This window comes from Vitis riparia, chromosome 19, assembly GCF_004353265.1.
Source record: "Vitis riparia cultivar Riparia Gloire de Montpellier isolate 1030 chromosome 19, EGFV_Vit.rip_1.0, whole genome shotgun sequence".
Classification (NCBI taxonomy): domain Eukaryota; kingdom Viridiplantae; phylum Streptophyta; class Magnoliopsida; order Vitales; family Vitaceae; genus Vitis; species Vitis riparia.
In genome coordinates, this window is record NC_048449.1 from 22,857,408 (window position 1) to 22,885,331 (window position 27,924).

Below are 27,924 nucleotides of genomic sequence, written 5' to 3' on the forward strand. Positions count from 1 at the left end.
AGTGGTGAGGGTAAAGGCCAACTTTCATGGGTTTTCCAGTGGCCCTCAAAAAAATTTGACCAACAATCACTAAGGCAACAAATTTATGACTTCCTAATCAAACAAACTAACAAAATTATCATCCAAAAAACTAACATTTAGATTTCAAGAAACACATGATTAATGACTAGAATTAAACTAATTGGAATTAAAAAATGTAGACTTTACCTCACAGGATCAATTAAACTAAAGAATCAAGATTTATAACACATTCAAATTAAAAATAAACTAGAATTTAAATTAATCGGAATTAAAAATATAAACTTTACCTTACAAGACCAATTGAACTAATAGATTTAAGATCAATAACTCATTCAAATTGAAAATAGACTAAACTAATTGGTATTAAAAATATAAACTTTACCTTACAAGATCAATTAAATTGAAGAATTAAGATCATTAACATATTCAAATTTAAAATAAACTAGAATTTACACTAATCGGAATTAAAAAAATAAACTTTACCTTACAAGACCAATTAAACTAATAGATTTAACATCAATAACATATTCAAATTAAAAATAAACTAGGATTAAACTAATTGAAATTAAAAATATGAATTTTACCTCACAAGATCAATTAAATTAAAGAATTAAGATCAATAACATATTCAAATTAAAAATAAACTAGGATTAAACTAATTGAAATTAAAAATATGAATTTTACCTCACAAGATCAGTTAAATTAAAGAATTAAGATCATTAACATATTCAAATTTAAAATAAACTAGAATTTAATTAATTGAAATTAAAAATAGGAATTTTACCTCACAAGATCAATTAAATTAAAGAATTAAGATTAATAACGTATTCAAATTAAAAATAAACTAGGATTTAACTAATTGAAATTAAAAATATGAATGAATTTTACCTCACAAGATCAATTAAATTAAATAATTAAGATCAATAACGTATTCAAATTAAAAATAAACTAGGATTAAACTAATTGAAATTAAAAATATGAATCTTACCTCACAAGATCAATTAAATTAAAGAATTAAGATCATTAACATATTCAAATTTAAAATAAACTAGAATTTACACTAATCGGAATTAAAAATATAAACTTTACCTTACAAGACCAATTAAACTAATAGATTTAAGATCAATAACTCATTCAAATTAAAAATAGACTAAAATTAAACTGATTGGAATTAAAAATATGAATTTTATCTCACAAGATCAATTAAGTTAAAGAATTAAGATCATTAACATATTCAAATTTAAAATAAACTAGAATTAAACTAATTGGAATTAAAAATATAAACTTTACCTTACAAGACCAATTAAACTAAAAAATTAAGATCAATAACATATTCAAATTAAAAATAAACTAAAATTTAAATTAATCGGAATTAAAAATATAAACTTTATCTAAACTTTCATGTAGATTAAAATAAACTAGCATAGAACTAATGAATTGCAATCATAAAAGAGAGACATTTAATCTAAGAAAAATAAAAGATTGTTCAAAATCGAGATTTAAAAGAATTTATCAAAGACAATTAATTAACCAATCAACTAAAACCCAAACTAAAAAAAAAGAAATATTGCATCAAAAATCGAAAACTAACTTGTATTGTATCGGAAAAATACTCTCTTGATGTGTCCTCTCTAGAAAAGATCACCCTTGTATGTGAATTTCCGCTCCAAAAGAAAAAGTCTCCTCCCTCAAAAGCCCTCTGTCCTTCTCCATGTTTCATTCTCTATCACTTTTCTCTCTCCCCGTTTCCTTTTTATGTGGCAGCCTCCCTTTATATGGAATATTCTATTTCCTTTTTCTTTCTAACGCACGTGGATGGCCTCCTCTAAAAAAAAAATCCCTTTCTCTCCGTGTCCTCCTTTCTTATATGGCAGCCTCACTCTCATATTTCATTTCCTTTCCAAAGATGCACGTGATATAGGAAGGTGCATATATGTGGCTCACATTGGGGACTTCCCTAAGATGCAGCCCGCATCTCATTTGGTAAGTAAATCAAATCCTCAGCGGCCCCAAGGTGGTAAGTTCCTTTAGATCCCATGTTGCTATTCTGCATCTCTTTGTGTTTTGGCATCAACCCTATTAATTAATTCACCATCCAGTTTCTTAAATCCCTCGGGTCCTTCCTTTGTTCTTGTGGAAACATTGGGATCTCCAGTACTTGGCCTGATGAAAATCCTTGCAATCATGGCACCATCTTGCTCGAGACTTTGATTTCTTAGTGTGAACCCAAACATGAAAGTTGCCACACTTTTTGTAGGCTATTCGTCTTGACCCTCCAAAGGGGTCCTCAACTTCAGCTTCTGAGCGGGGGAATCCAAAGGTAAAAGGACCATGCCTTCCATTCTTTTGAGAGGCAGTCTGAAATCTACGGAAACAGTTCAGCAACTCCTCCCTCCTTAATTCATCATCATATGCCTTTCGCTTCAGAGAGTCAAGTAAAACCTCATATGCATTTTGAAGCTTTTTAAAAGCTTCTGCAGCCTTCTCGTTGCCCATATTTTTTATCAGGATGGACGAGCATTGCCTTTTTCCTATATTCCAGCTTTAGTAGAGAAACGTCTATGTTCTCAAACCTGGACGAGCCCAATGCTGAATAGTGATCGGTACAGTTTAATAACTGAACAACTTCCTCTTCAGAAGTTATCTCATAGTCAACCCCACTGGTTGAAGTTACTCCTGCACTACGATCAAGTGCTTGCTGATTTTCTTCTCTGGAATTCCTCTACGGTGGTGCGGTTGCTGCTCTCTTGACTTGCAGGCTTGTCCGTGTTGTGGATCCCTTGTCGATGGTGCAGGTTGTTGATCATTGCTTCTATTGGAGAGTGCTCTAAATGGTTGTGGGTGTCCTCCTTGTAGCGTGTTGGCATCTTTGGAGCGGCTACGTGTAAAGATGTCTAAGGGTGGCGGTTGTTTGTTCTTTTGCTTAATGGAGCCTGCGTGCTGCCCCAGACCCATATCACCAGGCTGCGTGTTGTCTTCCCAATGGAGCCTACATGCCTCTCCACGTGTCGATGCCTTTCAAATAATAATGCAACCCTTGGAGCATTACAGTCGTGTATGTGGATCATTCTTCAGTGGCAGTTCGCATGTGTCATTCTTCTTGAGTGGCAATCTTTGTGTCATCCCTCCCATGTGCGACTATGCATGGAGATTTCTTCCTAGCAGTATCTGAGACCTTCGTGCCTCGGATCCTTCTTGAGAAATTCCGGTGCTCCTCATGCAAAACAGAATAAAATAAAATTAAAAAAGGTAAAAGAAAAGAGAAGAAACTGATGAATAAATATGAGATTGGTAATAAAACGAAATACGATTTTAAAAGCCAAGAAAGAGAAAAGAAAGAGAAACTAGGTTATATAATTCCACCATTCAATCAAGAGTTATTTGCACATTTTGGAGTCTAAACAATTCGAGCAAATTCCTATTAAATGAGTGAATAAATAAAATAAAAATAAAAATAAAAATAGTAATAATAATAATAATGACAATGATAATGATGAACAAATAAAGGGTAAAAAAAATGAAAATGAATAAACAAAATAAATATAATTATCGAATGCATGCAATAATAATAATAATAATACTAATAAAAGTTATATATATATATAAATTAAGCCCAATGAAGTGTTTATACGGGCCTAAGTGGGTGCCTAATGAACTAAGTGTCCTAAAGTGATTAGGATATTATCTACGTGACCTAAACATGCCTAAGAACTATCCTAAAAAGGAATAGAAAACTTAAGTTTAAATCAAAACTGCCAAGGGTCACAATAAAGGGGTTAGGCAATCCCTTAACCAGAGTCTCCAAGGTGGCTCAAGAAAGGTAAGTAGCGTGAGTAGATATGGGCCACCAAGGAGCTAACTGTAAAGTATCGAACAAGTATGTAATAAGACATGTGCTAGGAGGACAAAATTGAGGGTCTACAAATATGCCCCTCTTCGGTAGAGATCACGAGTGTAAGGAATGTGAGTAAAAAAATGAATAATGAGTGAAGCGAAGTGAACTATATCGAAGAACTAAAGAAGGACCAGAGATTTTGTCTTAGCACATGGCGAGAGTAGAGTCGGAACATGGGGCTGCAACGACAAGGATAGAACAACTCTATGTGGGGGAATGGCAACAAATAAAGAAAGGTATGTGATGAGTAGCACAAAGATGGAAAAAAGATGAAGATGATGACTCAAAGTCATGGATGAGATGAATAACTCTAGGTCATGGACAAGATGAATGACTTTGGGTCAAAATAGGACAAACGACTTTGGGTAGGAAATAGGATGAACGACTCTGGGTCATGAGCTCAGGGCTATAAATGCTAAGAATGACTCTGGGTCAAGATGGAGTGAATGACTCCGGGTCATGAGCTTGGGGCTCTAAATGGAAAGAAATGACTCTGGGTCATAAATGAAAATCGACTTTGGGTCGAGAACTCAGGGCTCTAAATGGATAGCCGATCAGGATGCTTTCCGACTCAGGGTGTCGGGTCGAGGCCACTCACAAGTGGCTAAAATGATGAAACGAAACATCTAAGGGATGTGAAGGATGCAAACGACTCTGGGTCGTGAGCTCAAGGCTCAAGATGTCATGAATGACTTTGGGTCATGGTGCAATGAGTAACTCAGGGTTATGATGAATAGCTCCGAGTTATGGGTGGAATGAATGACTTTGGGTCATGGTGCACTGAGTAACTCAGGGTTACAACGAATAGCTTAGGGCTCTATGACTGATCGGCTAGAAGGAGAGTGTGATACGCAAACTCCAGGTCATAACTCATGGGCGACCAAATGATGATGGCTGAGCTAGGGCCAGAAATACTATGGGTCTTAAATAAGAAATGATAGTTCAGGGTTACAAGGCTCAGGGCCTAAGAGAAGAAAGAGAGCTCAGGGCTATAAGATTCAGGGTCTAGAAGGAATGGATAACTCAGGGCTATGAGGCTCGAGACCTAGAAGAAACGGATAAATTAAGGCCATAAGACTCAGGGTCTAAAAGGAGTGGATAGCTCAGGGCTATGAGGCTCAGGGCCTAGAAAGAACAGATAAAGAAGACCAACTCGAAAGTAGATAGGAAGTAAATGGGCTCAAATTCGTATACTCAAAGTGACAAGAGTCGGACTATTGAGCTCAAGAAAGGAAATATGCCTCAGTATTCAGAGTGCTCATACTGCTAAAACAACCAATAAATCAATCATCTGCTAAAATCAATAGGTCAGAAACTGATGCATCATGACAAACCTCTGAAGAGTCTAAGCTGAAAGAACTCTCTGTGTCGGAAAAGCTGCTCTATCGACGGATCTCAAAAGGTAAATCTCAAAGTGCACAAAATATTGCTCATCTGGGTAATCCAATCTACAAAGTGACAATGATGAAAACAAATCTATCCCATCAACATCTGGCTAAAGGACCCACTTATGCTCCTCTAGTGAAAGCCGATATGATCCATCTCTATCTCGACAAATTCATGCAGGGAGGTCCTGATATAATCAATTGCTGAAAGCTCCAAACTAATCTCAAATCTAAAACCAAGTTGGCCATGATTCATGCCTAATTGGTGTCTCAACTGATTCGTGTCCAGCTGGTGCTCCTTGATTGAGGGAGTAATCAACAAAATTTATAACCTATTACACCATATACTAGGGTAGCAAAGACAAAGCTACTATAGCATAGTGGCTCTAGGATCGTTCACTGGGATAGGTTTTCACTTCACAAATGATATTATTTCAAAGATGAATTGGTGCCTTTTCATTTCAAGGTTAGCTTTAAAAGAAAACATAAAGACGTTTGAACAAAGATTGGTTTTAAGCTAACCAAAAATAGTAACTGATTTTACTTACAAAGAAAAGTGTTTCTTGGAGTTTCAGATCACTAGGCTCAGATTCCTCATACAAAAAGGGAGTTCCGGTCACTTGTTTCTTTTCCTCGCATTAGAGAATTAACATATAGTTCCTTCTCCAACCGGTGTTGTACAGATGCTTCTCATTAATGGGTTCAAACACTAAATCTCTCTCACTGATGCATCTTGCAATGGCTCATACCTCTCACCTAGCACTTGCCATTCAAGGTGATCTTTAACCTTGGATTACCCGTCAAAAGCTCGCAAGAGATAACTAATGGATGTCTCCTTGGAGTCCAAAAGCTTACCAAGTGTTGGCAATTCTAGAAAATCCTACCTTCAAGTCACCTCCCAGAGGCTCGCAAGGGATAAACTAGTGAATCTCCATGGACGGAGATCACTTGCCTTACCAAGTGTTGGCCTAGGTGATTTAAAGGCGTTTTAAGTTAACTAAAAAGATAAAAACCATTAACGAGTCACACTTTCTCTTCATTAAAAACTAAAACAACAAAACTTCCAATTTATGCATGTGGAAACTTACCCGGCTTTCCTCACTCCAAGAGATGAAGAGCCTAGCCTCTCATCCTCTGAGGAAAAATCCTCAAAGTTTGATTGGCTAGAAAGAAAACTAACGAGAAAACAAGAATATATATGAAAAACAGAGCAAGTGCTCTGTTTGTTGATTCTATATATGATATCTTATATTTTGGATCTCTTGGAAAAAGCTCCCCGAGAGTCACCCTGGAACAAGCTCCTCCAACAGTCCCTTTTCTAGTGTTTACAAGAGAGTTTATATAGGAAGGTAATTTACCCTTCCTTGGATACTTCCTAGCTAAGGAATTACATGAGTGGCTGAATACAAGGAGAAAATGGAAATTTATACAAAAATATCTGAAGAAAATATCTAAAAGAGTCGGTGCAAATATCGGGAAGCACTAAGGACCATTTCGCAGGTGAAAACGAGGTCTGTGAGATTTCGCAGACGCAAAAAGGGCTGTGAAATTACTTCGCAGCAAACGGCTGATTTCGCACCGCTGCGAAGTGGTCTTTCAGCTTGAGATGTTTGGCTTCCAACGTGTCGTGAAACTTCAGGGGGAATTCCATAGCACTGTGCAAAAAGGCTGCGAAATCATTTCGTAACAAAAGGGTGATTTCGCAACGCTGTGCAAAATTCTTCTTTCAGCTTGGAGTGATCGGCTTCCAATGGCTGTAACTTCTTCATTTCAACTCCGAATCGTACACGATTTGAAGCGTTGGATTCTTGAATTCCTGAGCTTTGAAATGGTATATAGCATGTAGAAAATGGACTTCAGAAAGTGCTCCAAAAGTGCGAAGGAAGACTGCAACTGCTGTCCTCTGTTTTCCTTTTTGCTTTTCTCCTCTTTGCTTCTCTCCTTTGTTCTTTCCTTGCATACTTTGAACGACTTTGGCAAAGGGCTATGGAGCTCCAAAGCTTGGTTCTTCATGAATTTGAGCTTCCAAAAGCTTTGCCATGAACTATATACAACTCTCCCTCATTCTTGGATTGCTTTGGTGAGCAAAAAGCTATCAAAAACACCAAAACTTAACACAATTTGATTAGAAGCTATTGCAAGGGTCCTTAACATGTTAATTGGGTTAAAAGGCAATAACTACTACTCAAAAGTGTTTAAAAGAGTTAATTACAAGCTACAAAATAGCACTTTTTGAGTAGTAATCAGGCCACTATCTCAATCTCAAGGATACTCAAAGAAAATGGGGAAATATGCCCTAGTATAAGATCCGATATCAAAATCATGAGGTAAACAACCGACACTAATCATCCATCCTCATACCACTGCCCAAACAAATCTCGCAAAGGAGAAGGGAATATGCCCCAGTATGATATCTGACATCGAAGTCGTGAGATAAATAACCAACAATGATCATCCATCTATATACCGCTACCCGAACATAATCTCATAATGGAGAGGGGAATATGCCCCAGTATGGATATCTGATGTACAATAGAGAATCAGTCAAAATCAATCAAACATCTCTATAACCATGGATAGGAATAGTCATATCATCCAACAACAATTAGAAAACCTCAGAGAAAAGGGGAAATATGCCCCAGTGTGGATATCTGACACACAATCAAAAGGATGAATCCAACATCATCAATCAACTGTCTCCAACTCAACAATAATCTGCTAAGAAATCAGAATAAAGTATCAGCCGATACCTCAAGGAAGACGCTCTAAATCTGATCTCAAATGAATAACCAAAATGATGAGGAATATGATAATCTCAAGAGTAGAAGCACGTCTCTGATGAATCCCTAACTAAATTTGATGGGAATATGGTGACCTCAAAATGGGGGAATATACCCCGATATATAAGATCTATACACCGCACTAAAAATTGCCTCCAACCAAAAAATGATCCACTAGTCTATCTCAAAAATACTCCGCAGATGGAACCTAGAGTCATGAAAACTGCCAATGAGCTCAACGATGCTCTACTAGAACTAATATCACCTCAACATACTCCACTAGGGATCTCTGATCAATGAAAATACCCAGGCTCAAAGAAAGTGCTCCACTTGGGGCTCATCTCAACCGAATGAAAGGGGAATATGCCCTAGTATGCATATGTGATGTCGATAAAAGGATGAATCCGATATCATCAATGAACTATCTCCAAACTCAAAAATCCATCAAACATCAATATGTCAAGCAAGAGAGAAACCAAATGCTTCCAAAAGTATCTTCCATAAAAAGAGAACATGATGACAACTATACTTCAACCAGTCTACAAAAGCTTGTCCAAGTGAAGACTGTCAAAGATAGCGCATGATCTCATGGCCTCAGGGTGGTCTTAAGACACGGGACGTAACGTAAGCCAGGGTGATAGGGTGAAAGAAATGAAGGGAAACTAGACTCAAATACCCAAGGATCAAACCCATACTCTCGTGTATAAGATGTAATGCATAGAAAAAATCTCATGAGCCATGGACCTAAAGGTAACCAAAGGAAATATCAATGGCGAAATGAGAGAAATGATGAGTGGTCAAACGATCAATGAAACATGTGAATGATGTGAAGAAGGTATCAAATAAAAAACGTGTATCAATATGTAGGGAATGGATAAAAAGTGGAATGAATATCTGGAAAGAGGTAATGGGATACAAAAGAAGGCAATGAGAAAGTAGAATAGATGATGATTAACCCATGTCAGTACAATAAAGGAAAGTCATATCACCAATGATGGAATGATGGATAAGACAATGATCCGGAGACCCTAGTAAAAGGTCGCTCATCTTATACCTAATACATATCAACCATGATCCGAGAAGCATAGGATACCATAGAACTCTCACATGAACCCTCACACTCCAAATGCATAACAAAAGTGGCTCAAGGAGTGAAAACTCATATAAAATCTCACAAGAACCCACAATGAAAAATATACCCAATAAACAGACCTCAAAAGGTGACATAAGCGCCCAATGGAGTAAGATGCCATATACAAACATATCACTGCACTTTTTTTTTTTTTTTTTTTTTTTTTTTTTTTTTTTGCGCATGTTCTAATCATCAATAAATCGAACTCCAATGAGAAAGATACAAGGAGTGAACAAACTCTCTCTAACCATTGATGAATACATGAACCCCAACCCATGGGACAACCTCTCAAACTAAAATCTCCGAATCAATGCCAAATGAGGGGATGGATGGAGTGATATGACTGTCCTCTTTTGCACCAAGATGTGAAGAATCATCAACCCAAGAAATAAAAGAGATAAGATGAAGCAAATAATGATAAACCCAAGAGAAACAATGAAAATGTGATGATAGTAAAATAGAACAAACAGGGCGATAAGGGGATAGTAAGAAGAATGAGAAGATAGGCCTATAAGTATAAAGCTCATGAGACTTTCCTAGCAAAGCATGCATATACATCAAAGGGCCCCAACTCGGGTGTAGAAATGGTAATCAAGGCTATAAGAAAGAAATAAGGCTATAACATACCACGTGAGGCTCAATGGGCTAGCAACGGTTTAAAATATTAATAAAGGTGATAAGGTGTAAGGCTAACCGAAATGATAGCCACCCATCATGCGACCATAATCTCAAACATAATACTTCTTCAGCTGATCCACATTGGTAGGCTCTGAAAATTGGTTTCCATCTAAGTCAGTCAACCATGCAGCCCCTTCTAGAGTCAACTCTCGAATAACATAAGGCCCACTCCAACTAGGTCTGAACTTTCCTCTAGGGTCTCCAATCAAACCTCTGAGAATCCTCAAAACTAAATTCCATTTTTGTAATGGTCTAGGCTTAACCCGTTTCCTGAAGGCACGAGCCATCTTCCTTTGATAGGCCTGAATATGATCGGTTGTTCTCAATCTCTTTTCATCTAAAAGGTTAAGCTGGTCAAATCGAGCCTGAGCCCACTCTGTCTCAGAAATCTGCTGTTCAAAGGCTACTCTCAAAGAACCTATCTCTGTCTCAACTGGCAAAACAGCCTCCATACCATTTACTAGAGAGTAAGGTGTAGCTTCTGTAGAGGTGCGAAAAGAGGTACGGTATGCCCACAATGCAAAAGGAAGTTTCTCTGACTAATCTCGAGAAGTTTCAACCATCTTCCTCAAAATCCTCTTAATATTCTTATTCGCAGCCTCTACTGCCCCATTGGTCTGTGGCCTATATGTTGAAGATCTATGATGTCGGATGCCATACTTCTGCAACAAAGTATCTACCTCAGCTCGGAAGTGCACCCCTCTATCTAAAATCAACTCATGGGGAACCCTATAACGGCAAATGATGTGTGACCTGATGAAACTGGCAACCCTAGCAGATGTCAACCTCGCATATGATGCGGCTTCCACCCACTTGGTGAAATAATCTATGGCAACTAGGATGAACTCATGACCATTGGAAGATTCTGGTGAAACCTTCCCAATAATATCAATACCTCATACTGAAAATGGCCATAGCGAGGTTAAAACGTGTAATTCTGATGGCGGTGCATGAATGAGATCACCATGAATTTGACACTCTAGGCATTTCTGAACAAACTGACAACAATATGTCTCCATAGTCAACCAGAAATAACCCGTCCTCATAATCTTTCGGGCCAACATGTGTCCTCCCATATGCGGACCACAAACTCCTGCATGAACCTCTCTCATCACTCGATCTGTAGAGGCTCGATCTAAGCATAATAGAAGCATACCATCAGCTGATCGCCTGTATAAGGTATCTCCACAAATCACAAATCTAGTGGCCAAATTCCTTAGCGCTCTCTGATCTTTGGCAGTGGCTACCTCAGGGTATGTTCCAGATCTAAGAAACTGATAAATATCATGATACCAAGGTAGATCATCCTAGACCCCTGTTTCTCCAATCAAACAACAGCAGGCGGGTGCAAACCTCAACTCAATCAGCAATGGACGTATAACTACATCAATCGAAATGTCCACAGAAGAAGCTAGGGTAGCTAAGGCGTCGACAAACCGATTCTACGCTCTAGGTAGATGAACATATCTCAAGTCATCAAATCTTGCAACCAGTAACTCCAAATAGGCGTGATACGACCTAAGCTTCACATCCCTAGTCTTCCAATCCCCCTGAATCTGTCTGAGTACCAGATTGGAGTCACCAAATACCTCCATCCGTCTAATGTCAAGCTTCAATGCAGTCGCTAAACCAAGAATACAAGCCTCATACTCAACTATGTTATTCGTGGCAGGATGTCAATCAGAGAATGCCAAACGAACGGACCTTAGAATATGATCACCCTGAGGAGATACCAATAGAACACCTATCCCATACCCTAACTGATTGGCTGCACCATTAAAGTACATACACCATCCTGATAAGCTGGTCATAGCAACAAACTCCTCATCTGGAAAATCATCATCAACTGGTCTATCCTCAGATGTCGGTAGTGAGGCTAGGTGATCGACGACAATACTTCCCTTAATAGACTTTTGAGAAACATACTGGATATCAAACTCTGTCAAAAGTACGAGTCATCTCATCAGTCTACCAGTCAATGCAGGTCTATCAAATAAGTATCTCAATGGATCTAGGCAGGATATCAAATGCACTGAGTACTATGTCATGTAATGTCTCAATCTCCTGGTAGCCCAAACTAGTGCTAAGCATAAGCGCTCAATCATAACATATTTCACTTCATACTCCAGCATCCTCTTACTCAGATAGTAATGTGGACTCGCATTTTTCACGTGCATCCCCACTCGATCGGCGAGACTCGCTTTTTTATTTGTGAAAAATTGATTTTTCGAAAAAAGTTGGAGCCGCCACTTATTTTATTTTTATTTTAAAGGGAAAATAAAACAAGAAAGAAAAACCCTAAAATGTGACTCCATAATTTTTGGAAAAAGCATGTCTTTGAAAAACCTGAGTCTAGGTTCGGGGATCAGGTTACTTATTGGGAAGGTACCTCTAGGAGGTAGCACCCCTCTAGGAGGTAGCACCCCTCTAGGAGGTAGCACCCCTCTAAGCCCTAAAGAGGTCTCTACTGACTAAATTGAGGGAAGTGTGGCAATTAATTGATTAATTGAGGATACCTGGGTTGACTAAGGTGATTACAAAAAAATGGCATGTCTAACAAGAAAATCTGATTATAAGATAGAGTCGAAGTGCATACCTGAACGGCTTCTCAAACACCATCATAAAACATAAAAGTTAGTGTAGAAATATATCACACAACATATGTTTTATCCAAGATAATAAAACAAGCATCAAATATACATCAAGGCAATCAAGTATGTCATCAAGCAAGTGCATGGTACACAAAGACATGGATATTCATGGAATTTCGAAAGTGGGGAGATGGAGAGCGTACCTGGATAGCAAGCTAATACTCCTCTATGGGAAACAAAGTTAGCTCAATAACTAATTCAAAATAATCTCATATATAACACAAAGAGGAAGCACAATCAATCAATTATCAAACAGACACTATCGAAGAGAATATCATGAATGTCGGGCCTCCCTCCAATGCCCTAATTGATTTTGCATGAATTGGTTCAGTGAATTCCATTATTTGGAACCATGAATTTTGTTCATGCTTGTGTAAAATCAAGAAGATCAAGAAAATGGTTGAATGTCAAAGAAAATAGTGAAAGTGCATGCCGAGAGGAAAAATGGCAGCAAGGGATTATTAAAGGTGGATTTTTAATGTTAAGAATATTTAGTTGAAAAATGATTCAAAAATTCAATTTAAAAACAATAAATTCCCAATCAAAGAAGTAAATAGAGGAGGAAGTGGAACGTCGGCCGAACAGAATTCCGAATGTGAGATATCCGAAGAGGGTGGAACATTGGCCAGACAGAATTCCGGATGTGAGATATCTGGAGGAGGCGGAATGTCGGCGGACAGAATTCCGGATGTGAGATATCCGAGAAGGTGGAATGGCGGCGGGGACAAAATTCCGGATGTGAGACATCCGGATGAGATGGAATGGCGGCGGGACAGAATTCCAGATGTGAGACATTCGGATGAGATGGAATGGCGGCGGGGCAGAATTCCGGATGTGAGACATTCGGATGAGATGGAATGACGGCGGGGCAGAATTTCGGATGTAAGGCATCCGGATGAGATGGAATGGCGGCGGGATAGAATTCCAGATGTGAGACATCCGGATGAGATGGAATGACGGCGGGACAGAATTCCGAGTGTGAGATATCCGGAGAAGGGAAACCATTGGCCGGGCAGAATTCTTCTCATTCTAAGAGTTCCAGAAATCGTTGCCTAACGGAGACAAGGTACCTCAAAAAAGAAACTAGAAGAAGAAAAGAAAAGAAGAAACGAACGCAAAGAGAAAGAGCTCCAGAAAACAGAGTAGAGATAAGAAAAATAAAAATAAATAAGAAAAGAATAACCAAGCCAAGCCACATTCCATTGCTTTGTCAATGGGCTTGGAATGGTGAGAGAAGTACGAGCAGACTCCAGCAAACAAGTATAGCCATAATTCTCATGTAATGCACAGGAAATTAAAAAAATAGAACCTTTCGCCCCTAAATCAAAATTAGAGAACTCCAAAGAGACAAATCAACAACATCTATAGAAGCAATCAAGTACCAATGTAGACAAACATATGACCTCCGTCATTCTACCCCCTAGCATCCAAACGAGACTCAAAATCCAACGAAAATTCATACATCAAAAGGATAATCGGAATCAAGAAGGGGTCTACAGTAAACATACCTGGAAACACTTCCTTCCGATGAGAAAATCTCCACTGGTTTTGTATTCTCAGATTTTTCCTACTGGTCTTTTTCGTGCTTCCTTCCTCTTCCCTTGAAAACTTCTCTCTCTGCCCCCTTGACAATCAAAGAATCCTCCAAAAAATCCCTCCTTTTTTTTCTTCCTCTCTCATGTATATATATCAGCCTTTCCCAAAAGAAACCCCCAAAAATCTCCCGGAGGAAAATCCCTTCATCCCTTCCTTTTGTAATCTCTTTTTCTTTCTTATTTTCTTCCCTTTTATAACTGATTCTCCCATGGAAATAATATATGTGCTATCCTTCTAAAAACAAAATCTCCTCTTTTTTTCAAAATTCTATTGATTCTCCTTCCAAATAGATGGCGGCCCGTTTCCTCATGCCCAAAAAGCCAAGAAATATGATTTAGAAAACTTGTAATCAGATAAAATAAAATAAAAAATAAAAATAATAAAGAAATCCATATAAGCCACACAAGTCATGTAGACTATGCAATCATGCAAGCCATATAAAAAGTGGGTTTAAAAGTGCTTAAATGGGCCTAAGTGAACTAAGCCTAATGAAGTGTCTAAGTGGGCCTAAGGCGTTTAGGAAAGTGTCTAAGTCTAAATTAAAGCTGCCGAGGTCATAATAAGGGGTTTGGCAATCCCTCAATCAGAGTCTCCGAGGTGATTCAAGAAAGGTAAGTAATGTGAGTAGATGTGGGCCACCAAGGAGCTACTGTAAAGTATCGAATAAGTATCTAATAAGACATGTGCTAGGAGGACAAAATTGAGGGTCTACAAGTAAATAGCCCGTTCCTTCCTTGAGTCATCAACCTGAGTTAACATACATCCCAAGGCCATGTCTGAAACTGACAAATATAGAAGAAGTGGATGTCCTGGCGTAGGAGGCACTAAAACAGGAGGAGAAAGCAGATACCCCTTGATCTTCTCAAATGCAAGCTGACAATCATCATTCCAAACTATTGGTTGGTTCTTCCTTAAAAGACGAAAGATGGGCTCACATATGTCTGTCAATATGGCTATGAAACGACTAATGTACTGTAATCTGCCTAGAAAAACTCTAATCTCTTTCTCAGTCTTTGGTGCAGGCATGTCAAGTATGGCTTTGATTTTATCTAGGTCGACCTCTATGCCCCGCTCACTAACCATATGTCCCAATAACTTCCCAGAAGTCACTTCAAAGGTGCACTTCTTGGGATTCAACCTCAATCTAAACTTTCGGATCCTCTCAAAGAATCTCTCTAGAGCCTCTAGGTGATCTGCTCTGCCTTGGGATTTCACAATCATATCATCCACATAAACTTCAACGTCCCTATGCATCATGTCATGAAACAAAGTAGTAACAGCCCTCTGATAAGTGGCTCCTGCGTTCTTCAACCCAAATGGCATAACTTTGTAACAGTAGGTACCCCACTCAGTAATAAAGGTTGTCTTCTCCATGTCCTCTGGAGCCATCAAAATCTGATTATACCCTGAAAACCCATCCATGAAAGACAACATCGAATGGCCTGCAGTGTTATCAACTAACAAATCAATATGTGGGAGAGGGAAGTCGTCTTTAGGGCTGGCTTTATTAAGATCTCTGAAGTCCACACAAACTCTAACTTTGCCATCCTTTTTGGGTACTGGGACGACATTAGCCAACCACACTGGATACTCAACCACTGATATGAATCCAACACTGAGTTGTTTCTGAATCTCCTCTTTCACCTGTAGACTCCAACGTGGATGTAATCGTCTCAATTTCTACTTAACTAGTCTGGCATGTGGTAGGATAGGTAAGTGGTGCTGAACTATAGAGGGATCAAGACCAGGCATGTCCTCATAAGACCATGCAAAAACATCCAAGTATGACCTGAGTAAATGAATAAGTCTATCTCTCTCATCCGTAGATAGGGGTGAACCAATCTTTAGCTCTCTAGGCTGACCCTCTATGCCAAAATCAACAGTCTTAACATCCCCTGTAGCAGGTGAAACTCTCTCATCCACGGGATTGGAGTCATGATCAGAAGAGTCCCTATCTGGATCGAGCCATGCAACCTCATCATCTATATCAAATATCTGTGAAGTGGGTGAGTGGGGTGTAGATATAGAGGTACTATCACAAGAGGCAGGCGAATACTTAAAAATACTCAAATCCATAAATGAAGCAACAGAAACATCGTCAGAGCGGAAGACAAATCCCGATAAAACATCAAAAGAAAGATGTGGGTCCACAAGGTCGGACGCTCCCTCAACTGGGCTAACAGTGCCCTCAAACAAACTGCTATCATCCTGTAGAAGCTCTAGAATAGGAATAATCTGGGTCCCCTCAAGAACCTCAATGGTAGATACCCCGAACATATCAAATAGTGAAGCAGGCTGAAGTTGAACAATGCTGGTAATATGGCTCACAGTCATCCTATCTATCTCATCTCGGTACTCATCATGAGGCACAACTCCATCAATCATCTCAGTAGGATCAACAATCACTCCATCATCAGTGATCTCCTCCGGAAAGCATAGAGACAACATGCTAGCTCGATTTGGAGACATAGGAGTAGCCATAGAAACAAAAGCGCCATAAGCCCCATCACTCAACTATAACTGGTGAAACAGATGCTGAAACTCAATCTCTCTATCTGTATGAACCACACTGTGAACTTCCTCTATACGGGGTTGAATCTCCGGTCCTCTGACAAAGTAGTCGACCAAACTCATCCTATAGGGTCGAATAGGATAATCAAATGGCGTGTGGGATAAACGGGCCCTCACTCTCTCCTTACGCAGTCGCGCCATGTAACAGTAATTGACCTCGGTAGGAATGAACCCAAGTCCAAATGTCATATCATGGTCAATGGCAGCTATAAACTCGCTGGGTCCCTGCTGACGTCGTCCTAACCCCATGCCAGGTAGAAAAGTCATACCTCTCATCATATCAAGAACCACTGTGCTACTGTGCTGATCAAATGACATAGCCACAAAGTCTCTATGAAAATCCTCAATCTCGAGAGTCTGTATCTCATCAAAAGTAAATCCAATCAAGAATAGGTCATCCTCGCTGTGACTAATCTGAAATACTAGCTCGGAAGAGGCTAACATATCTCTGGTAGACTGTACTATGATAACTTGCCCATCATGAATGAACGTCACCTTCTGATGAAGGGAAGAAGGGATAGCTCCGGCTCATGTATCCAAGGTCGGCTAAGTAACAGGTTAAAGGATGCAGGAATCCTCAAAACCTGGAACAAAGTAGAAAATATGGTTGGACCAATTTGCAAATCAATCACCAAAGTACCCATAACCTCCTTCTTGGTGCTATCATATGCTCTGACTGTCTGAGTAGAATGACCAAAATCTGAAGGTGCAAAACCAAGGGCTATAGCAGTGGCTAAAGGGTAGACATTCAAGGCTGAGCCATTGTCCAGTAGGACAGACAGGACTCTACGGCTTGAACAACCAACTGTGATATATAGAGGGCGTACGTGGTCTGAACCCTCAGGTGGTAAGTCATCATCTGAAAACACAAAGCAAGTGGCCCTGCCGGCCGTCATCATATGAATCAATCTCTCTAGAGTGGTGGTAGTCTCTACCCTGATCTGACTCAAGGCTCAAATCAAAGCATCTCTATGAGTACTGGACGATGCTAATAAACTCCAAATAGAAATACGGGCCTAAGTGCTCTGTAGCTGTCTCAAAACTTCATCATCCTCTCTTCTAACCTCCTCATGAGAGGTTGCACCCTCAAATGGTCTGACTGTTGGTGGTGGTGGCTGAACTATCCTCCCACTATGAGTCACAATCTATATCTTTCTCCCCTCTGAATCATCATCCTCTGGTCATAAAGTGAACGGGACAAAAGTATTCTGACATCCAATAATCAAGGGCGTGGGATGAGTCAACTGGAATGGTGCCTCGTCTGGGATCAAACTGAATGGTGTAGGGGCCTGAGGACCCAATGAAACCCCATCAACCTCATAACTATCATGCAAAACGATCGGCTCGGGTAATCCATCATCCCAACTCAACATATGTATAATGTCATCCTCTATAAGGTCTATGTGATGAATATCTCCGGGTGATGGAGGTACTGCATGTATAGAATGGGCAGGAAGAGGGTTAGTGGTCACACTTGGCTGCCTCAAGTTAACCAAACCTTGGTCTATCAAATCCTGAATAGCATGTCTCAAAGCGTTGCAGTGATCCCTGTCATGTCCTGGTCCCTAATGATAAGAACAGTGTAGGTCTAATCTGAAGCGAGGCGGTACTGGCTGAGGTACTGGCTTGGGTGCCAATGGAGTCAATAATCCACCTTCCATGAGCTTCTAAAAAGCTCGACTCAAAGGCATACCCAACTGAGCAAACTGACGTGATGGTCTCTGCACATATGTGGTGGTCTGCGGAGCTCGGGGTCGGGTGTATGGTGCAGGAGGTCTCTCTGTGACATGTGCAGCAAAAACAGGTTGTGAGACTGGATGTAGGTAAGTAGGAGTCATGGGTCTGGAGGGAACCGGTGGCCTATACTGCACATGGGGTGATAGTGGATAATAGAATCCAGAAGTCTGCCCAACTGTCTGATAGTGTCTAGGAGGTCTCATCCCTGCTGAACTGATGGCACTAATATCTCTTGATCTATGTCCTCCCGAAGGCTTCTTCCCCTTAGAATCAGTAGGGGAAGACTCGGGCCACAATCCTCTAGCAATGCCTTCCTTTATACCATATAAAGCCTGTACCAAAGATCTGAAATCTGTATGAGGAAATCCCATCAAGTGTCTAGCAAATCTAGGCTGCAAGCTCTTCATGATCATGCTAATCTGATCCTTCTCTGAAGGACGATCAATAATCTGTGAAATCTTCTCACTCCAGCGAGAGATAAATGAAGTGACTGACTCCTCTAGCCTCTGTCTCAAAGCCTCTAACTCTCTCTTCGAAACATCAATGACAGTGTTAAATGCAAACTGTCTCAAAAACTCCTGGGCCAAGTCATCCCAAGTCCTACGGCATGATGCATCCAATGAAGCGAACCAACGCTGTACCGCACCACTCAGGGACATAGGGAAAAGCATAACTATTTGGGCTTCATCCAGTCCGTGAGCCCTCATAACTGTACTATAGAGCCTCAAATGGATGCGAGGACATCCTATGCCCGTATATCTCTCAATCTCGGGCATCCTGAACTTGGTCGGCAAACTAGCCACTGGTGCTCCATCAAAATCCTCCCAAGTAACAACTCTGTCTGAAGCCCTGATCTGTCTCAACTTCTGCTCAAGTCTATCCATACGTGTATGTGGGTCCTCTAAAGTTGGGATAGGCGATGTGACAGGAGGCAAGGTAACCTCGATCTGACTATGCAGAGTGAAAGGTATAGCCTATGGTATTGACTGACTTGGTGGAGGATGTGGCAATACTGTGGTATCAAACTGGGCATTCTCCTGAACTGGGACCTGTTGGGTCTGCTGTCCATCTATCCTCTGACCAAGGTTAGCTATAGCCTCCTGGATAGAAGCCATGGTTGCGGTAAACTGGTCAACAGTAACTACCTATGAGTCCATATCCCTCTGATCTGATCTCTGATCTGATTGGCTTGATACTTTGGTCAATCTACCTCCAACTCTAATCCACAAAGGTGAATCCAGATCGGTCAAAGTAAACCCTCCTACAAATACGGAAACACTGGATAAGGTGCAGTACAAATGTGATTCTGTAGGAATCAGGTGTGTAAAAGTAAAGCCCAAATATACTCAATTTGATACCCATCTCTGATCACACCAAAAGGAGACTACGGAAGGGATAACCGATCCCAATCGTGACTAAGGCAGCTCTAAAGGTCCACAGATGCATCCACGTGTAGGAATGAAGTCTTAATTGGGTCTAGGTTAACTTACAAGGTTGAGGTGGCTTTATAGGATAAAATAGGTGGGTTAAAGGATCCCTAGCAGAAGCGATCATACCCTCCGGCAATACGCAACCCTCTGCATGCCTCGAAGGAGACAGGGTGCTTCCATGCAAGGTGGTCATCACCTCCACACATGCACTTCCTCGCATTCCCAGGAGGTTTCTTAAAGGTGAAGGCTCTCCCATTTCTCAACACTCAGGGATAATCTAAAGTGCACAATGAAGAATGTGAGTGCATCCGAAAAACCTAAGATCTAAAGTGTGATAGTGAACGAAGACAAGCAATCATACGAACATGCAAGGAAAAGGGTTGTCATGCAACAAGCAGTCATGCGAAGCAAATAAATATCAAACAATCAAAGTCCTATCTAGTATATGTGAGAGTGAATCATGCTAAAGTGAATAAACAGTTAAGTGATCGCAACAAACCGTCATGCAAAGCAGATAAATATCAAACAAACAAAGTCCTATCTAACATATGTGAGAGTGAATCATGCTAAAGTGAGCAAAACAATCAAGTGATCATCCAAGGCAATCAAACATGTTAAGATAGCAAACCAAACAAGCAAGCAAATCGAATCACCTTGCCTAAAAAAAGATGGTACCCACTAATCGACCAATTAAACGCCACATTTTCCTAACTAGTGTTCAAACTTGATCCTCAAAATCCCCAGCGGAGTCGCCAATTTGTGGACCCGCATTTTTTACGTGCATCCCCACTCGATCGGCAAAACTCGCTTTTTATTTATGAAAAATTATTTAGTTTTGGAAAAGTTGGAGCCGCCACTTATTTTATTTTTATTTTAAAGGGAAAATAAAACAAGAAAGAAAAACCCTAAAATGTGACTCCATAATTTTTGGAAAAAAACATGTCTTTGAAAAATCCGAGTCTAGGTCCGGGGATCAGGTTACTTATTGGAAAGGTACCTCTAGGAGGTAGCACCCCTCTAAGCCCTAAAGAGGTCTTTACTGACTAAATTGGGGAAATGGGGCAATTAATTGATTAACTGTAGATACCTAAGTAAGCTAGGTGATTTCAGAAAGTAGCATGCTAAATAAGGAGATCAATCACAATAAAGGAAAGTTAGGGTGCGTACCTGAACCATTTCTTAAGCGCTATCATAAAACATCAATGGTCAATTCAAAAATATGACACACGACATGCATTTTATCAGGGATGATCAAACAAGCATTCAAGACAATCAAGTATGGCATCAAACAAGGGCAATGACATGTATATTCATGAAATTTTGGGAACGTACCTAGATAGCATATATAACTCCTAATGCACTTCTTCGAGACATGGGGGTTAGATAAGAAATAATGAATAATAAATCCTAGCATGCTTATCTAATTAATTAACAAAAATTATCAGAATTCGGAATAATTAATTATCATACATATCTTGTATACAATTCCTAAAAAGAAAAATGTAAATATAATTACAATAAATAGTAGGATGGTACCAAAAATAAATTTTGAAAAAGATTTTTTTATGTAGGGGTTTCACCAATTCCCCAAATTAATATACACGATTTAGCATAAAATTGTCCCATTTATTTGGGACCATAAGCTTTGATTCGCGTTTTGTTTAAAACCAAAATTTTTGTTGAAAATTGAGAAGGATGCAAACCGATTAAGATATGGTTGCATGTTATTTTTTAAATAGAAAAGAGATTTTGATTCTAGAGGCTTTAAATGAATTTTTTTTTTTAAATATCTTAAAAGGGTTTTTTTTTTAGAAAAAGAGTTTTGTTTTAAAATAAAGGAAATTAATTTTTAAAATAACAAAAATAGAAAACAAAATATCAATCAAAACAAAAGGAAACAAAGATCACGAAATAAAGGATTTAGAAAATCTTGTCAATTAAAGTGGTGAGGGTAAAGGCCAACTTTCATGGGTTTTCCAGTGGCCCTCAAAAAAATTTGACCAACAATCACTAAGGCAACAAATTTATGACTTCCTAATCAAACAAACTAACAAAATTATCATCCAAAAAACTAACATTTAGATTTCAAGAAACACATGATTAATGACTAGAATTAAACTAATTGGAATTAAAAAATGTAGACTTTACCTCACAGGATCAATTAAACTAAAGAATCAAGATTTATAACACATTCAAATTAAAAATAAACTAGAATTTAAATTAATCGAAATTAAAAATATAAACTTTACCTTACAAGACCAATTGAACTAATAGATTTAAGATCAATAACTCATTCAAATTGAAAATAGACTAAACTAATTGGTATTAAAAATATAAACTTTACCTTACAAGATCAATTAAATTGAAGAATTAAGATCATTAACATATTCAAATTTAAAATAAACTAGAATTTACACTAATCGGAATTAAAAAAATAAACTTTACCTTACAAGACCAATTAAACTAATAGATTTAACATCAATAACATATTCAAATTAAAAATAAACTAGGATTAAACTAATTGAAATTAAAAATATGAATTTTACCTCACAAGATCAATTAAATTAAAGAATTAAGATCAATAACATATTCAAATTAAAAATAAACTAGGATTAAACTAATTGAAATTAAAAATATGAATTTTACCTCACAAGATCAATTAAATTAAAGAATTAAGATCATTAACATATTCAAATTTAAAATAAACTAGAATTTAACTAATTGAAATTAAAAATATGAATTTTACCTCACAAGATCAATTAAATTAAAGAATTAAGATTAATAACGTATTCAAATTAAAAATAAACTAGGATTAAACTAATTGAAATTAAAAATACGAATTTTACCTCACAAGATCAATTAAATTAAAGAATTAAGATCATTAACATATTCAAATTTAAAATAAACTAGAATTTACACTAATCGGAATTAAAAATATAAACTTTACCTTACAAGACCAATTAAATTAATAGATTTAAGATCAATAACTCATTCAAATTAAAAATAGACTAAAATTAAACTGATTGGAATTAAAAATTTGAATTTTACCTCACAAGATCAATTAAATTAAAGAATTAAGATCATTAACATATTCAAATTTAAAATAAACTAGAATTAAACTAATTGGAATTAAAAATATAAACTTTACCTTACAAGACCAATTAAACTAAAAAATTAAGATTAATAACATATTCAAATTAAAAATAAACTAAAATTTAAATTAATAGGAATTAAAAATATAAACTTTATTTAAACTTTCATGTAGATTAAAATAAACTAGCATAGAACTAATGAATTGCACTCATAAAAGAGAGACATTTAATCTAAGAAAAATAAAAGATTGTTCAAAATCGAGATTTAAAAGAATTTATCACAAACAATTAATTAAACCAATCAACTAAAACCCAAACTAAAAAAAAAGAAATATTGTATCAAAAATCGAAAACTAACTTATATTGTATCGAAAAAAAATACTCTCTTGATGTGTCCTCTCTAGAAAATATCACCCTTGTATGTGAATTTCTGCTCCAAAAGAAAAAGTCTCCTCCCTCAAAAGGCCTTTGTCCTTCTCCGTGTCTCCTTCTCTATCACTTCTCTATCTCCCCGTTTCCTTTTTATGTGGCAGCCTCCCTTTATATGGAATATTCTATTTCCTTTTTCTTTCTAACGCACGTGGATGGCCTCCTCTCAAAAAAACTCCCTTTCTCTCCGTGTCCTCCTTTCTTATATGGTAGCCTCACTCTCATATTTCCTTTCCTTTTCGAAGATGCACGTGATATAGGAAGGTGCATACATGTGGCTCACATTGGGGACTTCCCTAAGATGCAGCCCGCATCTCATTTGGTAAGTAAATCAGATCCTCAACGACCCCAAAATGGTAAGTTCCTTCAGATCCCATGTTGCTATTCTGCATCTCTTTGTGTTTTGGCATCAACCCTATTAATTAATTCACCATCCGGTTTCTTAAATTCCTCGGGTCCTTCCTTTGTTCTTGTGGAAACATTGGGATCTCCAGTACTTGGCCTGATGAAAATCCTTGCAATCCTGGGACCATCTTGCTCGAGACTTTGATTTCTTGGTGTGAACCCAAACATGAAAGTTGCCACACTTTTTGCAGGCTATTCGTCTTGACCCTCCAAAGGGATCCTCAACTTCAGCTTCTGAGCGGGGGAATCCAGAGGTAAAAGGACCATGCCTTCCATTCTTTTGAGAGGCAGTCTGAAATCTACGGAAACAGTTTAGCAACTCCTTCCTCCTTAATTCATCATCATATGCCTTTCGCTTCAGAGAGTCAAGTAAAACCTCATATGCATTTTGAAGCTTTTTAAAAGCTTCTGCAGCCTTCTCGTTGCCCATGTTTTTATCAGGATGGACGAGCATTGCCTTTTTCCTATATTCCCGCTTTAGTAGAGAAACGTCTATGTTCTCAAACCTGGACGAGCCCAATGCTGAATAGTGATCGATACAATTTAATAACCGAACAACTTCCTCTTCAGAAGTTATCTCAGAGTCAGCCCCACTGGTTGAAGTTACTCTTGCACTACGATCAGGTGCTTGCTGATTTTTTTCTCTGGAATTCCTCTATGGTGGTGCGGTTGCTGCTCTCTTGACTTGCATGCTTGTCCGTGTTGTGGATCCCTTGTCGATGGTGCAGGTTGTTGATCATTGCTTCTATTGGAGAGTGCTCTAAATGGTTGTGGGTGTCCTCCTTGCAGCGTGTTGGCATCTTTGGAGCGGCTACGTGTAAAGATGTCTAAGGGTGGCGGTTGTTTGTTCTTTTGCTTAATGGAGCCTACGTGCTGCCCCAGACCCATATCACCAGGCTGCGTGTTGTCTTCCCAATGGAGCCTACATGCCTCTCCACGTGTCGATGCCTTTCAAATAATAATGCAACCCTTGGAGCATTACAGTCGTGTATGTGGATCATTCTTCAGTGGCAGTTCGCATGTGTCATTCTTCTTAAGTGGCAATCTTTGTGTCATCCCTCCCATGTGCGACTATGCATGGAGATTTCTTCCTAGCAGTATCTGAGACCTTGGTGCCTCGGATCCTTCTTGAGAAATTCTGGTGCTCCTCATGCAAAACAGAATAAAATAAAATTAAAAAAGGTAAAAGAAAAGAGAAGAAACTGATGAAAAAAATATGAGATTGGTAATAAAACGAAATACGATTTTAAAAGCCAAGAAAGAGAAAAGAAAGAGAAACCAGGTTATATAATTCCACCATTCAATCAAGGGTTATTTGCACATTTTGGAGTCTAAACAATTCGAGCAATTTCCTATTAAATGAGTGAATAAATAAAATAAAAATAAAAATAGTAATAATAATAATAATGACAATGATAATGATGAACAAATAAAGGGTAAAAAAATGAAAATGAATAAACAAAATAAATATAATTATCGAATGCATGCAATAATAATAATAATACTAATAAAAGTTATATATATAAATTAAGCCCGATGAAGTGTTTATACGGGCCTAAGTGGGTGCCTAATGAACTAAGTGTCCTAAAGTGATCAGGATATTGTCTACGTGACCTAAACATGCCTAAGAACTATCCTAAAAAGGAATAGAAAGCTTAAGTCTAAATCAAAACTGCCAAGGGTCACAATAAAGGGGTTAGGCAATCCCTTAACTAGAGTCTCCAAGGTGGCTCAAGAAAGGTAAGTAGCGTGAGTAGATATGGGCCACCAAGGAGCTACCTGTAAAGTATCGAACAAGTATGTAATAAGACATGTGCTAGGAGGACAAAATTGAGGGTCTACAATTGCACCTTCAAAAACTATTTTGTCGTTCTCAATTATCACACTATGCACATTCATTGAAGCAGAGTCCATGGTTGGTAATCATGAGAGACCCGATTCAACAAAGAATTCGAGCTCAGCGAAGCTATAATCGCCATTGGGTATTACTTGGTCATATGGTTATGGTGAGTACTTATGGACTTCTGATTGAAGAGAACAATGCAACTATGCGAAATGAATGGGTCCAACAAGTGAATGATGTTGCCATGTTAGTCTAAGAGTCGCATGCATTGCATGCTCCACTTCCACGATGACATTTCATTTGATTTCCAAGAAGTAACATTCATGAGTACATTGCAACACTTTTACAAATACGTGAGGAGAACAATCAAATGGTTATTGGAAAAGCATGTTAATTTTATTGTGTATTACACAGGAGAATGCATTTGATAATGGTAGGGAGTTATTCTCCGTTGAGCGTGATGTGTTATTACATAATCCTTATTATGTCTTAGATTATTCTATGATCGACAAAGTTTCATATTAGAGCATTATTGTATTGAAATTGGATTGTATTTATTCGTTAATCAATGTTGAAGCTAGAAAATTCTTCAAATTGATAAATGGTAGTTTTTTCATTCGTTCATGTACAAAGTATATATAAAGGGTAATCACCATTTTAAGAATGGGAAAGAATGATACAAGAAAAGAATGATATAAGAAAATAACAACTAATATCCTAATATCTCAACTTTCCTAATATCTCAATATTCCTAATATCTCAACTTTTCTAATATCTAAACATTCCTAATATGTCAACACTGAATGATATAAGGAAAGAATGATATAAGGAAAGCATTCCTAATATCTCAACACTCCCCCTCAAGTTGGTGCATAAATGTCACACATGCCTAACTTATCTAGAAATTTTGAGAACACTTGACTTGAGACAGCTTTGGTGAGGATATTGGCCAATTGATCTTGTGATCAAATCTTAGGCAATTCCACAATCTTATCATCTAACTTTTCCTTAATGAAGAATCTATCCACCTCGACATGCTTTGTACGATCATGTTGTACTGGATTATGAGCAATGTCACGAGCAGCTTTATTGTCACAAAACAATCGGATTGGTTGCCTAGATAGGTAACCTAAATCCTGTAAGAGAAGTCTTAGCCATAATGCCTCACAAAGTCCTAGAGCCATACCTCTAAATTCCGCTTCTGCACTTGAACGAGCAACGACATTTTGCTTCTTACTTTTCCATGTCACAAGATTACTACCTACAAAGGTAAAGTTACCAGATGTAGATCGCCTATCATCCACTGTACCGGCCAATTAGCATCAGTATATACTTCTATACTCTGATGATCAACATTTTTAGCGAACAAAATTCCCTTCCTAGGAACATTCTTTAAATACCTCAAAATACGCATGACTGCATTCATATGTTGCTCTCCAGGATTATGCATGTATTGACTCACTACACTCAATGCACAAGTAAGATCTGGTCTTGTATGAGCTAAGTACATTAATCTCCCCACAAGTCTTTGGTATCTTCCCTCATAGGTTGATACTTGATTAGGCTCAACACACAATTTTAGACCTTCTTCTATTGGTGTATTAACAGGTTGACATCCCGACATTCCAGTCTCCTGTAAAAGATCTAAGGCATACTTTCTTTGAGACAGAAAAATTCCTTCACTTGATCGAGAAACTTCAATCCCAAGAAAGTATTTTAGATGACCTAGATCTTTCATTTCGAATTCTCTAGATAGATAATTCTGCAGAGCTTTTCTTTCTTCAGGATCATTTCCTGTAACTACCATGTCATCCACATATACGATGAGTGCCGTAATCTTACCATGTTGTTTTTTCAGGAACAAAGTGTGATCTGAGTTACTTTGACGATAGCCAAAAGCTCTCATTCATGCTCTCGGGGATTGCTTCAACTCATACAATGACTTCTTCAATTTGCACACTTTTTGACATTGCTTTTCTGACACCATGCATCCTGGTGGAAGATCCATATATACTTATTCAGATAACTCGCCATGCAGAAAGGCATTTTTCACATCGAACTGTTGTAATGACCAATCCAGGTTTGCAGCTAAAGACAGTAATACTCGAACTGTGTTGATCTTAGCTACAGGTGCAAATGTCTCTGTGTAGTCAATTCCATAAGTTTGAGTGTACCCTTTTGCTACCAGTCTTGCTTTAAATCGTTCAATACTACCATCTGCCTTGTACTTCACAGTATAGATCCAACGACACCCAACTGGCTTCTTTCCTGGTGGACAT

The 27,924-nt window shown here is 38.2% G+C and overlaps 2 protein-coding genes across 2 annotated transcripts; both read right to left on the reverse strand.

The window, feature by feature from the left end:
- Positions 1 to 17,890: 17,890 nt before the first annotated feature.
- On the reverse strand, positions 17,891 to 19,561 carry LOC117908338. Its single transcript, XM_034821933.1, has 3 exons — positions 19,460 to 19,561; positions 18,403 to 19,393; positions 17,891 to 18,267 (listed from the first exon to the last, which is right to left on the reverse strand). The coding sequence occupies exons 1-3, from the start codon at positions 19,559 to 19,561 to the stop codon at positions 17,891 to 17,893; spliced, it is 1,470 nt and encodes a 489-aa protein (XP_034677824.1).
- Positions 19,562 to 23,839: 4,278 nt separating this feature from the next.
- LOC117908339 (dnaJ homolog subfamily C member 14-like) lies at positions 23,840 to 24,690 on the reverse strand. Its single transcript, XM_034821934.1, has 2 exons — positions 24,410 to 24,690; positions 23,840 to 24,308 (listed from the first exon to the last, which is right to left on the reverse strand). Exons 1-2 carry the CDS (start codon positions 24,688 to 24,690, stop codon positions 23,840 to 23,842), a joined length of 750 nt encoding a protein of 249 aa, XP_034677825.1.
- Positions 24,691 to 27,924: the final 3,234 nt, after the last annotated feature.

Coding starts and splice junctions, on each gene's coding strand:
- LOC117908338 (XM_034821933.1), bottom strand. CDS start 19,561: ATGGCTTCTATCCAGGAGGCTATAGCTAACCTTGGTCAGAGGATAGAT. Junction 19,394..19,459: donor ATGCCCAGTTTGATACCACA/GTATTGCCACAT, acceptor CTGCATAGTCAG/ATCGAGGTTACCTTGCCTCC. Junction 18,268..18,402: donor ACGTCAGTTTGCTCAGTTGG/GTATGCCTTTGA, acceptor ATTAGGGACCAG/GACATGACAGGGATCACTGC.
- LOC117908339 (XM_034821934.1), bottom strand. CDS start 24,690: ATGGGTCTGGGGCAGCACGTAGGCTCCATTAAGCAAAAGAACAAACAA. Junction 24,309..24,409: donor CACCTGATCGTAGTGCAAGA/GTAACTTCAACC, acceptor GGGCTCGTCCAG/GTTTGAGAACATAGACGTTT.